Raw genomic sequence first — 18,022 nt, 5'->3', positions numbered from 1 at the left:
GTCAAATACTGCCTTGACATCAAGAGTCTTGCTACAATTATACAGGGTTTTGGTAAGAGCACGTTTAGAATACTGTGCACAGTTTCAGTCTCCACATATAAGAAAGGAGATACTTGCATTGGAAGCAGTGTGGTGAAGGTTCACAAAATTGGTCCCTAAGATGAGGGGGTTATCCTACAATGAAGGGCTGAGTAAATTGGCCTTATATTCTCTTGATTTTAGAAGAATGAAAGGCAATCTCACTGGAACTGACAAATTTTGAGGGGGTTAGGTAGGGTGGATGCTGAGAGATTGTTTCTGCCAGCTGGGGGGTCTAAAACATGGGGGCACAGTCTCAGGATAAGGGGCCAATCTTTTAGGACTGAGATGGGGAGAAATTATTTTACTCCAAGGGTTGTGAATCTGTGGAATTTTCTACCCCAGAGGGTTATGGAGGCTCCATTTTTGAATACATTTAATGCTGAGATAGACAGGCATTTGGTCTTGCAGGCAATTAAGGGATATAGGGGAGCAGGTGGGAAAATGGAGATGAACCCAAGATCAGTCATGATTGTATTGAATAGCAGAGCAGGCTCAACAGGCCATATGGTCTACTCCTGCTCCCATTTCTTGTGTTCTTGTTTGGAGTGGGTGGAAGGGGGAAGGTGAGGATTAGTAGAAGAATTCCCAAGTGCAAAGACACTACAGGTGTAGCATCTACCATTAAGAGTGGATCCAAGGAAGAGTGGATGCACAGTCGAGGGGATTTGGAATAGTGGAAGATATCAGCTGGAATGTATAGGGCTGAAGGAGTTTGCACAGATAGGATGAAGTGAGGCAATGGAGGGTTTTTTTTAACAAGATAAAGGGTTCTGAAATCCTCATTCTGAAGAATGGTGAGCCATTGGAGATTGGAAAGAACAGCGATGATTGGTGATCAGAACTTAGTATGATATAACATGTGGGTGATACAGTTCTGGATGAACTGGAGGCTGTGTACAGTGTACAGTGGAGCTTAGGAGTCTGGCAAGGAAAGCAATGGAGAAGCAGGGAGCAGGCAAAAGCATGGATAAGGGTTATGGCAGAAGTTAGGATAAGATTGGGTGGAGGCAGGCAGCAAAGAAGATGGAACAAAAACATAAATTGCTGGAACTACTCTGGCAGCATCTGTGGAGGAAGAAACAGAGTTAAACTTTCAGGCTGATGACTTTTCAACAGCGCTCTGATGAAACTATCGTTTTTGCTGAGTCTTGATTGGAGATGGTCACCTTATCTTTGTTTTATCTATCCCTTCATTTTGCTTTCAATAAAGTGAAACATAGATTATTCACTTTCTACTTACGCCTGTAGCAGGCAACTGTTTTATCTAAGAAGCATGAATGGACACAAAAATTATGAAATTTCCATTGGCTGTTGGCCAATAAGACCTCAAAATTCAACCAAATATTTAAATATTTAAAGAACTTCATGTCAACATCCTGTCCAAAATATGAAGCACTGTGAAGATTTTGAGAGACAGGGTGGAATGTGCAGACAAAATTTACAAACATACCATCATCATTACCTTCAAGGCTGGGCCAAGTTAGATTTGGAATACATACCCTGGCCTCTATTTTGAATAAGCCGCAGGGAAAAGGTACATTTTCCCAGAGAGTTTGGCCCATAGCGCACGAGGCAGGATGACAAAAACTAGCAAAGCATATCTTAAAGGGCACACTATCAAGGCTCCCAAGGCCATCAAGGCTCCCAAGGAGCAGCCAGTGGCCTTCATCAACAGAAGGGGCTTCCATTCCGTTGATGTTCAACTGGTCTGCGACCATCGAAAGTACTTCCTGCAGGTGTTTGCACGGTTCCCAGGAAGCAGCCATGATATCCAGGCAATCCCAGGTGCCACAGCTTTTCCAGCCCCTGCTGTCTTCGTGGACAGATTTGCAAGGACAGAGACAAGGCTGCTTATGCCCGTGAGGAATCTTGCACTGCAGCAGAGGCAAGGTACAATACCACTATGCGTGTGCCCAAGCAGCCATCGAGCAGGCCACTGGGCTGCTGGGAATGAGAAGCACTGGGGTAGAAGGGAGCTGTTCCAGTGGGACGGGCTTCACTTGAACCATGCTGGGATCAGTGTCCTGGTGAATCGAATAACCAGGGTTGTAGAGAGGGATTTAAACTAAATAAAGGTGGGGTGGGGGGGAGGGTTCTGGAAAGGGGATACGTATGCTTACAAAACAAAAGGATATGGCAGTATTGCAGGGCAGCTATTTAGGTAATGATGCCCAAAGTGTGACAGGAAGGGACAGGGTGTACAAACATTAAAAAAAAAAGCAGCAAATAGGGTCAAAGGGTGGAAAATGGTAATAATGCAAAATGAATGGCACTTTACTTAAATGCATGAAGTATTTGGAACAAAATAAATGAATTAATGGCACAAATAGAGGTTAATGGGTATGATCTTATAGCTATTACGGAGACATGGTTACAAGGAGATCAAGGCTGGGAACTAAATATTCAGGGATATGTGACTCTTTGAAAGGACAGGCAGGAAGGAAAGGGTGGTGGGGTAGCTTTGTTAGCATGAGATGGAACAAGAACTGATCTTGGATCGGAAGATGTAGAATCCATATGGTTGGAGGTAAGAAATAAGAAGGAGAAGAAAACACTGGTGGGAGCAGTCTATAGGCCCCCTAATAGTTGCTATCCTGCTATCCTGTAGGACAGAGAATAAATCAGAACATGATGAGGGCATGTAAAAAAAGGCAGTACATTACTCATAGGTGACTTTAATCTTCATGTAGATTGGGAAAACCTAGTGAGTTGGCACGGTTCTGTGACAGACTATCTTGTGAAATGGAGGGTGTGAATGCAGGCCTCCTCTGACATGTTCCTGAGCTCGTGACACAGGTGGCCAAACTTGGGGGCTGTTTGAATTGGCATTCGTTGGCTCCTTTATCATGAAAAGCCGATTATAGCCACAAATTACTTACAGGCACATTGAACTTTTTTAAGGAAGACTTGTGTGTTTTTAAAGAAGTACAAGCATGGGCACGGAGCAAAAGATGGCTGACAATGTAAAATGACCACTTTCTGGAAAATTCCTATGTGGATTATACTGACAGACCTGTCCTGAGACAACATGGAATGTCGTACCTGAAAAGGTGTCATGGCCTTCTTCAAACAGAGACACTTGAAAGAGAGATAGGAAAGATGCAAAAGACTGAACTTTAATCTTCTGTGGTTGCAGAGACAACAAACTGATTTGACTGTCTTAGCAGTCACCCAAAAGACCATCTCCTATTGATTTATATCTCAGAATGTGTAAATAGTTCTGAGATGGATGCAAGACGACTATTTCCCCTCTTGAGAATACATGGAGAAAAATTGTTTAAAAAGCAGTGTGTTCTGGTGTGCTGTGTGTGACAGCAAGCAGAAGAACAAGCTAGTCAACCCCCTGCAGCTTGCAGGCGAAAGACCTCACTCTCTCTCTCTCTCTGTTGCTGGAGGCAAAGCTCAGCAGAAGCCACAATCTCGAGGAAATAGGATAGCCTATCAGCCAGCCTGCAGAACCAAGCATCTCCAAACCAACTGTGAAACTGCCAAAATCAGCTCTACTGGAATTGTCCAACTTAACAGCCGCAATGTACCCCCATCTATGCCTCATATCCAAGCCAAAGACCAATTCGTATATTTTTAAAACTTTTATTTGGACTCTTCACTTCTTATTTCTGATCTGTGTTTATGTCTGTTGTGCTTTAATTATTTTTTTCTTGGGTTTTAGTAACTAATAAACTTACTCTTTCTTTGACTCAAAGCTTGGCCAAATTGACATCTTCTAAAAAGTAAATACATTTGGACTAGGAAAAAGTACGCACAGGGGAAGGGATCCCTTTTAAAGTAACCTTGTTGTGGCCAGCCAAGAGTGTTCAATAAAGAGGAGCCAGCTCATCCCTCTTATATGGAAGCATAACAAAATTGGGGTCCCATTTAGGAAGTTAACAAATTGGGAGACTTCACTCGGGGACCAGTCATAGCACCTCCCAATCCCTTCCTCATTGGGCAATCAGAATCTGCAGCAAATGCCCTTCATCAGCTCTTTGTAAGAATCAACATTACCACGAATAAATGAAGAAAAATATAGGTAAGAATCAAATGTAAGTCTACTTTATAAAACCAACCAATGCATAGCCCAAAATGCAGGCGATGGTGCATAAAAATTTGACTCACCCGGAATAAAAATACCTACATTCTTCCTTTAAGAACCTTAGTTGAGCAGATGAGCTCCCAAACACTCCAGTGAATCTAGGGGGTGAATAATACACGGTTGGTGGGTGGGAGTCAGACCTGGAAATGAGTGGCTCACTGACTAACCCCAATATTCCAGCACACTGTGTAAAACGATAATCAGCCAATTATCGTCCTCCAGCCAGGTTTCCAGCCGACAACATTACAGTGACCTGTACGCCCAATGTGTGCTGGGGGGTGGCATGTCCAGCCTCCGAATTGGCAGGCTGTGACCCAGAAGGAGGTCATGGCCACTAATTTAAAGGGTCAACTGGCATGGGGCTGCATCAGGTGCAGTAGGTTTTGGAGTGATCTGGAAGCAAGAAGGTTTTTGCGGGTTGCAAAATTATTTACAATCATTGGTGTAGGTCAGTTTGAATTTTCAAATCAGTTTGACAATTTTTCACAGAGGGTCAGCATGAAGGACTTTTGACAGGGAAGACACAGATATGGCATGTATTGTAAACATAACCGTGATGAAAAAAGGGAAATATGGAGCAGCCAGTTCATAACTATCGTTCTCCCTCCATAGATGGCTGAGAGAAGGAAGTGAGGTGATAGGGAGGGAAGAAGGCCTAGAGCCACCCCAAGGTTTGATAGCGACTCCCTCAGAGCCCTCTTCAGGGTGTGAGTAACAGGTGTGAGGCACTAATGCCAGGTGATGGGAAGAGAAGACCTCTCACCCTCTCAATCTCATCAGAGCAGCCAGAACAGAGGTGGCTGCAGAGGTCAGCAACGTTGGGGTCGTTCCGATAATGTGAAAGCGATGCCAAAAGAGGCTTAATGATCTTTTACAATCCGTAAGGGTAAGTCTCCACTGTGGATATGAGTATACACGGAAGTTAATGGGGAGCCTTCAAAGGGGTAATGCCCATTGTGTACTGCTCAGAAGTCCAAGGCAACATGATGCACAAATGATATTGTTTGTGGTCCTGAGGCCTGTGTAAGGGTGAGGCTGGGGTAGTGGGTGGTGGGGGGAAGCAGTGGTGGTAGCAAGGTGCTGACATGGGTATTGGCTGCTAATCATTGTGCAGACTGTGGAGTTTTCATAGCGCCTAGAAGCGTGAAGGAATGAGAGTACTTGAGAGTCAAATGCTTCACACTGGCACAGTTCATCGCAGGAGAAGAGGGCCCAGGATGCTGGGGAGAGGAGCAGGACTGGAGACAGTGTTGCCGACCTGGCCACCATGACCCAGGTGGGGGTGGTTGACCTGGAAGTGTCAGTGAGTGACCGGAGCCAGTCAATTGGTAGAGGTGAAATTGGAGGAAGACCTCGGGGTGTGAAATTGCAAAGGGCAATATCAACAGCTGAAAGAGAGAGTGTTAAAAGGGCTAAGGAGAGGTGCATGATACCTGGTATGCTGTTATGAATTGTCCACCGATGGTTTATGAGTTCAAAGGCTGTCATGGATCAGGGAGGAAAGCATTGTAGAAGTTGTTAAATGCTAACAAACGATAATATCCCATCAGGAATGTAGTGCTGCTGTAGTTGAATGTTGTGTCCTCGCACACTCCTTTTTTTTTGTCTCCCACACAGGTGAACCATTGACCATTGCCAGCCCACACTAGCCTCAGAGAAGGAAAAGAAGCCTCCGAAGGTGCAGCATCCCATTCTCTCCCTGCACCAAGCACCAGCACAGGCACTGGCACCTCGGCAGATTGACGCGCACCGGAGCAAGGGGAAGCACAACCTGGTGAGGTCACTTCATAATCATATGTGCAGCTGCCAAAGAGTCTATTGGAGCAGGCCTCAGGCAGTTGGAGGAGTGTTGGTAGTGATCCAGAGACGGAGGGCTGAATTTTCTCAGAATTGCACTAAGTTTGATAGCGGGCGGGTGAGATGGAGTCCTACCCGCTGACGAAAATGGCGGGTTTTCACTCCGTATCTTCCCAAGCCTGCCTCATTATATATCTGCTCCCGTGAAACATGCCATTTCCATGGCAGACGGGCTTTCATTTGCCCGCTCGCCACCACCCCACTGTTGCATCACGGCGGTTGCCATCTTTAAAAGACAGCTGCCAGCAAAGTGCTCATCGTCACCAGCTCACCACCACTGCCTGGGAGACATGGCCTGCAAAGGCAACAAGACTGCAGACCCCCGCTTCAACGACGGGTCCCTCGAGCAACTGCTGGATGCCGTGCAGGTCCGCCAGGATGTGCTCTGCTTTCACTCCGGCTGCAGGATGGGTGGCAATGTAACCAATCCAGCTTGGGAGGCGGTGGCAGCAGTGGTCAGTGCCAATGCCCTTCAGAAGAGGACAGCCAACCAGTGTCACAAAAGGATAAATAATCTCCTCCATTCTGCCAGGGTAAGTCACTCTTTTCATCACTCCCAACTCTCACACTCACAAACCCATCAAACATCCACAGGGCCCTCACTCACTGCCTGTGCAAGGGACATCACCATTCACTCTTTCACACACACCGTGATTGTCCTCATCCTGTCCATGGGACCACTCACTGTCCACACAGGCCAGGCATATTTATCATCTGGCCCAGCAGTTGTCCTGATACACTCTCCCCATCTATTTCCTTGCAGGGCAAACTGGCTCACAACAGGAGGGGAAGGTCGCAGACAGGTGGAGAGATGCCGGAATTCAAAGTTCTCACAGAATTTGGAAACAGAACCATCCAGCTGGCCGGCGATGACCAGGACCGATCCTGTGTTGACAGTGAGGTCGGCGCTGGTCTACCAAGTGAGGATCCCGCAGTGCAACATCCATCAGACAACCATGCTGTGAGTGATGTGGCCTGTTTCACAGGCCACTGCCGTGCACTAATTATTTCCCCTTGCCTTCACAGGCACATCTGGGAAGCAGCAGATGGAGTCCATGACCCAGGGCCTCCAATCAAGCTCCAAAGTAACCTCCGAAGAGGAATCTGAAGCCACGCCACCTGAAGTCTCATCACAGCCTCACCCACACCCTCCTCCAGTGCAGAGACACACACCTCGGTGGGGCCTAGCTTTAGAGTAGCCTCGGGATCACAATCTGGTGAGCACAATCACACTTTCTGATCCACAGCAGGCGGAGGCAGGGACTTCCCAGGTCCCCGGCACTCGGAGGACTGCTGGAGGCCAGAACGTTGTTGAGTCTGAGTCAGATGACGAGCCTCTGGATTCGGTCATTTCACAGTTGCTGGAGTTATAAAGGCAAGCTAGGGAACATCAGGAAGGGATGTCCGCTCCACTCCTCAGATTGCAAAGCATGATGGAGGAGTCCATCTGTCTACAGGCTGAGGTGATATCGCCGGCATTGCAAAGCACCGAGGTCAACACTGGCAGGATGGCAGCCGCCATGGAGACCTTGGTCCAGGTTGTCATTCCTTCACTGCTGCATGGGCTCAACTCCATCGTTGGTCTCCAACAGTGTGTACACGAGAGGGATGCTGGGTAGCTCGATCTCATTCCAGCTACCCCTTCCGCTCACGGAGTCAGCCAGGGGCTGATAGGGAGGAGGATCAGCAGGTGCACACTCCGGGGCCATCCACTCAGGTGACTCTGGGAGTGACCGGCCCATCTGACTCCCCTCTTCCTGTGACCTCCGCAGATCCAGTTTCACAGGTCGAGGAGGGTGGCACTGCCACACAGCAGGACCCTGAAAGCAGACCTGGGCCCTCCAAGTCTCGACCCTCCAGAGGATGCCCGCCAAAGTCATCACAAACTGGGCGTCACGAACAGCAGGCTGCCTCCACCTCTGCTGTGGATGTGCGGGGAGCACCAAGACATAGCTGCAGGGTTAAGAAAGTTAGGTAAAAGTAGTTGCACAACCTGGCCACGAGTGTTGATCACTTTTACATAATGTTCACTATTGTCAATAAAGTCCTAAGAATGTCTCCCTGCCTGTGGCTCCTTGGTCTGATGAGCAGTGATCTTGTCACTCAGATCTGAAACCTTTCTGCACAAGATAAAGGCAGGTGTCTCAGTCCAGGGCCTTTTCCCTGTGCTCTGTGCAGCCTTCAGACTACAGTGATGGTCCAGCCTCATGCTCCCTGGAAACATTACTGATGTCTGCACCTCAGCAGTGCTGGTCATTGCTGCCAGAATGTAGTGGGCAGGCACCACAGAGTTCTGTCACCCTCTCTGTGTGCTCTCAGCACCTTTAAGGTGGGGCTGGCCCCCATCACCCCAGCATCTGCGACCAGAGATGCTGTGCTCCAGCACCTGAAGGGCTGAGATGCTGAAGTTGGACACAGCATCAGATGCATCTAAAGCTGCGTCTCTGAGATGGCCCTGATCATGGAACGCAAGCGAACTGCCCTCGGCCAGACAGCAGTCACATTCTTAGAGGCTATGTGAAGGTCTATGGAGTGTCCTCACTGCATGTTGTCATCATCCTCCTGCGATCGAGTGACTGTTAGGGCCTCCATTCCGCCTCCATGACAGGAACATTCTCACAGAGGTTATTGGCACTGCAATAAGCCAGACTGGAGCCAAAGGTTCACAATTGTGATGTGAGGATCTATGGGGACGCCTCGCAGCATGTCGTCATCATTCTCCGCAAATCTGGCAGCTATGAGGGCCTCCCGAGTGCGCCAGCCTCATCTAGACATTGCGAAAGCCTCATTCCCATCATCGTAACCTCCGAGGACCCCCTCACGCTTATCCCCATTGGTGTCCTCCTCATTGTAGGAGACATGCAGCTCCTCCATCTCCTCCTCAGCCAGCTCCTCTCTCTGTTGCAGCGCCAGGTTGTAAAGAGCGCAGCAGATGATGATGATACATGACACCCTCTGTGAATTGTATTGCAGGACTCCATCACACACCACAACCGCATCTTCAGCATCCCAATGCTTTGGTCCACAAGTTGCGAGCTGCTGCATGAGCCTTATTATAGCGTCGCTCTGCTGCAGTCTGAGGCAACTGCACGGGTGTCATCAACCACAGCCTCTGCAGGTAGCCCTTGTCCCCAAGGAACCAACCCTGCAGCCTCTGTAAACCCTGGAAGAGCTGCAAGTGATTCAGGATCTAGACATTGTGCACACTCCTTGGAAACCATGCACATACCTGCAGGTTGTTTTTCTGCTGGTCCCATACCAGCTGCACGTTCAGTGAGTGGAAGCCCTTGTGGCTGATGAAGTCCACCGAGCGTAGAGTTGGAGACCTGAGCACCACGAATGCAGTCAATCGCACACCTACACCTGTGGGAATCCCGAGATGAGGACGAATCCAATAGCCCTTGCATCCTGGCTCTCCCGGTCCTGGGCGAAAGTTGTGTGCCATGGAGAAGTTGGCATCCATGACCTCATGGATGAATTTGTGGGTGGCAGATTTGAAATCCCACAGAGATCACCTGTGGAACCCTGAAAGGAACCACTGGTGTAGAAATTGAGCGCCACGGTCACCTTCACAGCCACTGGCAGTGGATGCCCTCCATGTCCCCTTGGCGCCAAGTTCTGCAGTAAATGGCAGATGTGAGCAGGAATGGCAGGCGGCATCCATAGACCCTGGGTGTCGCTAGGTGCCAACCAGCCATGGCTCACTGTTACCCCTGGGCAGTGTGTGCAGAAGCCCCTGCTGCCCCTTCTTCATGAGTTTGCTGCTCCTGCCTATGCACGGCCAGATGCCTCAGTCACTCTCTCCTCCATCTTTTACAGTCTCTATAGGCCATCAGGCATACAGCTAGGTCACCAGGATCCATGATTCTAATGTAGTCCTCCTGCAGCATGAAAGAGAGAGAGAGACGTGGTTATCATGGCTGTACTTAGCACCTTTCCTGACCCTGTGTGACCACCCCTTAATGCTTCCCTAAGAGTGCTGGTCACCTCTCGGATGGTCAGAGATGAGTGCGCTGCATGGCTGACCTGTCAACCTGTGACATGGGGGATGTTGGTCCAAACCAGGACACTGAGATTGCAAGGGGCTGTGAGCACCTCCAGCAGTGACTGCTACATGGCCAGCGTTGGCAAAGAGATTGTACAGCGTATGCAGTCTAACTGCTCTGCGGTCCAATAAAGTGGTGGCGGACTCGAACTCTGTGCCAGGGGATGGGGGTGGGGGGTTGGGGGGGTGGGGGGGAGCGGAGGTCAGCTGGTTTGGGGGGGAATGGGTGGGGTAAGGTACGGGCTTTGTGGCCCTTTGGTACCTCTGCGTTGCTTACATGGGCGGGCAGGCTAGGAGCCTGACCCCAATCATATCATTGTGGCTGTGCCAGATCTGTCTCAGTTGCAGAGGCAGTGTCAGTTTATACAGGTGCCCCTAATGTGTGGCCACAACCCTCACTTATCCTGCCCCCCACCTCGATTGCCTGTGTGCTGGATGCAGCGCCAGGGCAGCACTTGACCCGCACAACCCCCCAAGGAGTCACCTCCGAGGCTGGCTAGCACTTGCCCCCGGACACCATCCCCTCCACCCCTCATCAGTTCCCCACCCGGTGCCCTGAGGCCTGTAAACAATGGGTGAGCTATGGAGGACGCTGCTGCTCACTCATCTCAGTTGCCCCAAAGTGAAGGCCACCAAGAGCAGGTCGCCTGTGTGCTGCTGTGAAACATGTCGGCGCGCTTTCCCGCTGTCATGAACAGATGATATGGTGGGGTTACAAGAGCCTGGCAGGATGGCCTTTTAATTATATGTTAATGTATTACAATTAGCTCCCCGCTGACCGATGGTGGGAAACACAGCCCTCCATTGGTGGGCTGAGCGGAAGATCGTGACCTGCCTTCACGTCATCGTGAAGTGGGTCCCGCTATATTTTCTGCGACCGCCACCTATCACTTCCGTTGCCAGCGGGCTGGGAAAATTCTGCCCTGAGTCCTAGTCAGATGATGTATCTCTGGAGTCACCCATAAAGAGGCAGATGCTGGATGTCCAATTCAAGGTAGATAGAGATATGGCAGAGATACAAGAGGAGTTGCATGTTCTGGGATGGACTCTGGAGCTGTCCACCCAGGTTACGTGCTCTGTGATAACCCACTCTTCAGAGCACCAAGCTTCCTCCACGGATGGACTGGCAGCTGCCTTGGAGGGGCAAACCCAGCAGATTGCAAAAACTCAGGGGACTAGTGACAGGGGGACTGGACACTCAGCCTGCTCCTGGTCCTTCTCAGGGAGGCCCAATCAGTAATCATGGCTGGGGTTGAGCAGCAGCTGCTGGTAGCACCTTTCAGGGCACTTCTGATGGGGGCAGCCTCTCCTCCACCATTGTCATAGTCAACCTCGATTGCGCAGTGACAGAGGGCCTGCTGCCACTCAGCAGGAGACGCCTAACATGACAGGGCCCTCAATGCCTCACTCGCACAAAGGATGGCCGCCAAAATCATCCGGGGTAAAGGGGCAATCGGATCAGCAGCCTCTCTCCGGTGCAGCTGAAAGCGAGTGGGGAGCACTTTGTTGTAGCACATGGAAGAGATTTAAAAATACTCCACAGTTGACACATATTGATTCGTGTTTAGATTTTGTATCCTTGGGAGACCATTTGAAAATAAACTATGAGCTTCATAGCCATCATGCAGAGGTCGAGTAGATTCTTTATGGTTTAAGAAAATGAAGGGAAATGTACATGGTCCATGCAAGATATTATTTGAAGGTGTGTCAAGATGCAGCAATGTTTAAGGAATGAAGGCGGTGATTGTGCTGACAGGACTTTAGTAATGAGTTTGCAGTGGAGGTGGGATGAGATGGAAACACTGGGAGTATAGGCAGCTCAAGGCCTTGACTACATCACTTCTCCATTATTAAGGCCTCCCGTGTGTCACGACCATCTATGCACTCCCGTACGGGCCTTTGCACTTCTCCGTCCGGGGGTTCCCTCACCTCTTCATTGACCTCATCATCAGAGGATTGACTGCTTTCTTGTGGCTCCTCTTCCTCCAGGGCACTCCCTCTCTGGAACACAAGGCTGTGCAGAGCCCAGTACACAATGACCATCAGCAACACTCTGGCTGGAGCGTACTGTAGCGCTCCTCCTGGTCGATCCAGGCATTGGAAACCTCATCTTCAGGCAATCAATTGTCTCTTCAACAATAGCCCTGATTGTGTCATGGCTGTCATTGTACTTTCTCTCTGCATCTGTTGTAGGGGCCCTCACTGGCATCCTGAACCACCTCTTCAAAGGGTAGCCTTTGTCGCCCAGCAGCCAACCATCCAGGGCAGCAGGTTCAGTGAAAAACATGCCTGGCACCTGGGAGTTCCTGAGAATGTCGGAGTTGAGATTGCTGCCTTGGAACCTGGCACGGACCTGCACAACTCTTCGATGGTGGTCACATACTAACTGCACATTTAAAGAGTGATAACCCTTTATGTTTACAACTGCACATGGCTGACCTGCTGGAGCCTTTCTGGCAAGATGAGCTCTGTCTATCGCACCCTGAATCCTGCAGAAACCTGCCATTGCCCAAAGCCTCTGGCTCATTAAAATTGTCTGTGGTGGTCCATGAAGGATGCAATGTACTGACCTGTTCTTCAGAACATTGGATCGGTGAAGACCTTAATGCAGCGGTGGGCAGCAGGCTGCATTATTACACAGGCCACCTAAAAGGAACCAGTTGTAAAAGTATTCTGTGCCTCAATGACCTTCAGGGCGACTGGCATTGGATAACCCCTACGCAATTGGAAGTGATATCCTCTGCCAGTATCTCACATCAAGAGGTCACTGTGGCTCTCGATAACCTGAGGCTCCTCCAGCATGGTGTCTCAGACATTTGAAGGTATCTCATTCTCACCCTGTATACTCAAATGGGAGCATTTAGTGGGGAGGTGGTGGTGTAGTGGTGTAGTCATTGGACTAGTTATCCAGAGACCCAGGGTAATCCTCTGGTTCAAGTCCCACTGCAGTAGATCCAATTCCAACATTGAATCCAATAAAAGTCTAACGATGACTACGAAACCATTGTCAATTGTTTTAAAAACCCATCTGGTTCACTAATGTCCTTCAGGGAAGGAAATTTGCTGTCCTTACCTGATCTGGCCTGCATGTCACAGCAGGCCCACAGCCTGACTGTCACAGATTGACTCTTAAAAAGCCCTGTGAAATCGCTTCTCAAGGGAAATTAGGGATGGGAAATTAATGCCCACGTCCAATTAATAATTTTATTCTGTGTCTTCCATGGTTGCAGCATCCTGCCTTCAGCAGTTCTATGCCACCATCATGCAGCTGCAGTGAGATCTGGCCTTCTCCTTCTTAATATACCCCTCCTCCTCCTCTCTGGAAGATGTGCCCCCACAGAGACCGCTATCCCAATCATTGTCAAGCCACACAGGCTGAAGTGCGGACTATGTGCGCAACTCTGCAACTTTCAGCCTTAAAGCACCTATAGAATCCATTCAATGCACACCTACAAAGAACAGCTGCTCACACCACTCACAGCAGCCTGAACTGCTGAACTCAAACAAAGAACACAACTACTGCCTGTCTAATACCCCACAAAATAGGATTGTACCGTGACATCCAGCCATTGGAGAAAACGAGTTCCCTATCTGGTGTTTTCCCCACACTCTGCACATATGATTGCAATCAATTGGACGGCTCATGAGCTCACCTAACCAATCAAAGAAGATTTTAATATGGTGGGCGGGCTCCCGATTCCTAGGGCCAACCGCCAAACGTATTATTGCTTTCCGGCATGATGACGTTGGTAACGTGACCCGGCATCATCACACCTGATAATACGTCACCACAAGCATGGTACAATCCCATTTTGCAGCGTATTAGTCAGATCTCACTGTTGTGAGGGGGATTCACATTCTGGGTGAAGCCTCACCCAAAATCATAACATTTCTGCTCCTAAGATGTAAAAATCATTTGAGTAAATAAATGAAGCCATGCTGGTACCCCAGTCTTATTATTTGGTTCTGGATTGCACACTGTAAAGTGGGTACCCCTCCAAATCAGGTACACAGGCAGTTGCCTAATTTTGTGATCTCAGCCTGCTGCTGGAGAAATACCACCCAAATGGCAGGTCCTTACAAACGAATGCCAATAGTGCGTTTCAATAAGTCAGTGCTGATGAACATCTTAAAAACAAAAAAACTGCGGATGCTGGAAATCCAAAACAAAAACAGAATTACCTGGAAAAACTCAGCAGGTCTGGCAGCATCGGCGGAGAAGAAAAGAGTTGACGTTTCGAGTCCTCATGACCCTTCGACAGAACTTGAGTTCGAGTCCAAGAAAGAGTTGAAATATAAGCTGGTTTAAGGTGTGTGAGGGGGGGGCGGTGGGGGCGGAGAGAGAGAGAGAGAAGTGGAGGGGGGGGTGTGGTTGTAGGGACAAACAAGCTCCCTACAACCACATCCCCCCCCTCCACTTCTCTCTCTCTCTCTCTCTCTCCGCACCCCCCCCCCTCCACACACCTTAAACCAGCTTATATTTCAACTCTTTCTTGGACTCGAACTCAAGTTCTGTCGAAGGGTCATGAGGACTCGAAACGTCAACTCTTTTCTTCTCTGCCGATGCTGCCAGACCTGCTGAGTTTTTCCAGGTAATTCTTAATCTTTATACAATGCAGGAATCAGAGGCCAGACCAATGTTATACCATGATTTAATAAATGTGGCTGGGTTGTGGCTATGCATGGATTGCTTTTGGAGGAGATCTGCTTTTCTGAGGGTCCAAAAATATTGCCTCTCTCTTCCTTGCAGCCATTTGGTGTTTTACATTGTTAGCAATTATATCACTAAATAGCATTGCAATGGTAAAAGATCCAAATTCAAGTAGTAAAGCTTGGCAATGGCAGCAAAGATCTCAACCCATATTGCAAAATATAGAATCGTGGAGCATTGGTGGTCCCTTCAAAAATATATTTTGATGTTAGACTTTAAGCTGACTCCAAGCCAGCTTTTATCTCTGTGCTCAGTGACATTTAAAAATAACAGCAGTCATACTAACTTTATCCCTTAAAGTTTACAAGTAGCTTCAGCCCAAGGGATATTACATATTTTTTCTGATAACATGGATATTTATCGCTGATCACACTTTGTGATTTGGGGTTATTTGTTCATCTGCAATACTTATGCCTTCTTTTTTTTTGTATAATCTCTTAGCTACATAAGAGTATCATAAGCACGCTAATTTATATATTTGTTTGATTTTTAAAAAACATTACAAATAAAGTTTTGAAGAGACACCATAGAACTTTGTTTCCCAAGAAAAGAAATGTGATAGGTTGAGTTTGACTTTTCACAGTGTAGAAGTCGAGGCAAAATCTTTTACCAAAAGTGCAGCTGTCAAGATGGCTGAAAAAAACATTTACAAAAATAGTGCAGTCACGGAGAGTCAATCATTCTTGCTGTTAGAATGCTCCAGCGGCTGCTTAACCATCTTCCTTATGTTGCTGTCAGTCAAAATCAAAGTGCTTTTCCTTTACGTTTTAGACAAAGATGGCGATACGCAGAGTTTGGATTTATACTTCTGCAGGCAAGTTTTTATTGTATTATCAGGATTTTTCATGAATACTTGAAACATTGGGTTCGATGTATACATATATGTTATATATATCTATAAGGTGGTAAAAAATCAAATGCTAAGTTGCTGCACAAACATACTCATTTTGAGATATGTATATACATATATAATATATATGTGTGTGTGTATATATATGTATATATATATCAAAGTGAGTATGTTTTGTGTAACATTTACATGTTTTTACATGTTTTTACATGTTATTCAGTTTCTGAACAGAAGATGAATTGAATACTGTCGTTGCAATAATACTTGAATTCAATCCAAAGTCCAAACACATTTGATGAAGTATTTTCCTGTATTTAGCATTATTAAAGCTTATTTTAATCAACTACATTTTGAGTAGATGATCAGGGTGTGTTGTACACAGAAGTATGTCAGAAGGAGGATTTTTTTTTAAATACTGCTATTATTAAATTGCTCCTTTGGTTAAATTGTGGCCTATGTATTTCAAGCAATAATTGACTAGTAAACTACCAGGAAGAAATAATGCAATGATGCAGAAGCATTTATGTCTTACAGAGTTTTTAAACTACTGTTATTAGTCAAAGATATTTAACAAGAAGCAGGATGTACCAACAAAAATAGTACACAACATAATTAGTAAATGAAGTGGTTTAGTTTAGGTGGCCGAATCCAAGAGATACAAAATATTTTTAAAAATATATATCCCCATGTTGTGACTATTTTAATATCTCTGCTTGGTTGATCTTTAGGTCATAATACCACCTGTAACCTGCAATAGATTATTTAGTAAGCAAAATAATGGGCAAGATTTCTAGGCCCCAATGGGGCAAGTGGGGAGGTGGGGCAGGTGCAAAAATTCATACCACCATCTGGTCTGTCAGTTTGTAAGCTCCAACCTGCCCCCTGGACATTTTCTTGGAGGTGGGATTGGTGTTGGCAGAGCTACCCATCCGCAAGCGGCAGGTAGTCAATTAACAATCTTAAAGGCCTATTAAGGTCTATTGTTAGCGGCTGGCTGGAAGTGGCCCCCCAGACCAGGCCAGCTGCTTGGAGGCAGCTTCCTGATGGCAGACTGGGGGCTCAGCATTCTGGGCAGGCTTTGAGGCCCTCGCTATCTGCCTGATCACAGCTGCGGTCACAGGCCACCCTGTGGAGAGGTTTCCCCTCCACAATGATGACCTGGTTGCTTTAAATTTAAAAATTAGAACTGTTGGAGAGAGGGGGCCTCAAAATTGAGCTGTCCTTTATCTCTCTTATTGAAATGTCAGGTTTCATTTCCTTCAGTGCTGGAGGGCCTCCCATTGGGCCCTCCATTTCTGAGTGCTTGCCCACCATCTATAACTTGACAGCGAGTCCGTCCTTTAAACACAAATTGACCATTTCAGAGAAAATCACTGCCAAGTGACTGTTTCCCCACACAGTGTGGGGCTGTGACCCCCCATTTGACCCTCACGTCGTGGTCCTGATCCACTGTGGATATAAAGAATCCAGAAATGATGTTAAAATTGTCCAAGACACTGTGCGCCACAGCTGGAGAATTCCCAGCAGCTTATGGAACTTATATGGTAAGAATAATTATTTTCAGCCAGAGGGTGGTTAGAATTTAGCACAATTGGCTAGCAAAGGGAAAGTACAACAAAATTTTAAAGACTTTTACGAAGGAAGTTGCTTCAACCTCCCACTTTTGCATTGAAATTTGAGCCCTTAACTTCAGTATTGGCTTCAACCTCTCGTAACGATTGAACATTGGATCCCAACTCAGGGTCTTGACTTTTAGCAAGTACCTTTAGTAGTCTTAACAGTCTCTTGCTGTGTTGTTACACCTGATTACAATCTTACAACACAGGAATGACTTATCTTATCTGACCATGATAAGAGTTGCATGATTCAAGGATTAAGCTGATTCGCAGTTACACCTAATACAATGTTACATTCCAAAAATAGGTAAATTAATGCAGTGCGATCCTTTTAACACGTTATACTTTCGTATCACGTTCCTGTTTATATGAGTTTTGAAAGCTCAGTTTAATAGTTCTGTTACCATGCCAGCAGTCCAAACTTTTGGAATAATTCAAAACAAAAGGACTGCTTTGCCTGGGAAAGTCAGTCCTCTTGTATTTTTTAATTTGCCATTTAATCTTTGGGTGCACCTTGGTGTTTCCTTTGTTTTGTAGTTACCTATGAATTCTCAAATTACCATCTTGGACAAATACCAAAACGCAGAACTGTGATCAGCCTTAAGGGAGAATTAATCATGGCTTTCCAACATCTTGCCTGAATTCAATGGAGGCAATGGGGATTTCACCTGTGAACTGGGGAGAACCCCAAGTCGCCTCTTTTTGGGAAGGCCCGCCATTTTGATTGTCAATCAGGCACTTAACTGTACAGTGCCCTGGGGGCAGAAGT

General features: G+C 47.2%; 1 protein-coding gene across 1 annotated transcript in view; it reads left to right on the top strand.

Moving 5' to 3' along the window:
- Nucleotides 1–1,658: 1,658 nt before the first annotated feature.
- Nucleotides 1,659–18,022, top strand: part of LOC121268957 (alpha-sarcoglycan-like) — a 62,561-nt gene continuing 46,197 nt past the window's right edge. Inside the window, exon 1 of the mRNA XM_041173259.1 lies at nt 1,659–1,971. Within this exon, the coding sequence (XP_041029193.1) occupies nt 1,659–1,971 (313 nt within the window). The remainder of the gene's footprint in view (nt 1,972–18,022) is intronic.

This window comes from Carcharodon carcharias, chromosome 23 (assembly GCF_017639515.1).
Source record: "Carcharodon carcharias isolate sCarCar2 chromosome 23, sCarCar2.pri, whole genome shotgun sequence".
NCBI lineage: Eukaryota > Metazoa > Chordata > Chondrichthyes > Lamniformes > Lamnidae > Carcharodon > Carcharodon carcharias.
This window is presented reverse-complemented; position numbering and strand designations above follow the sequence as displayed.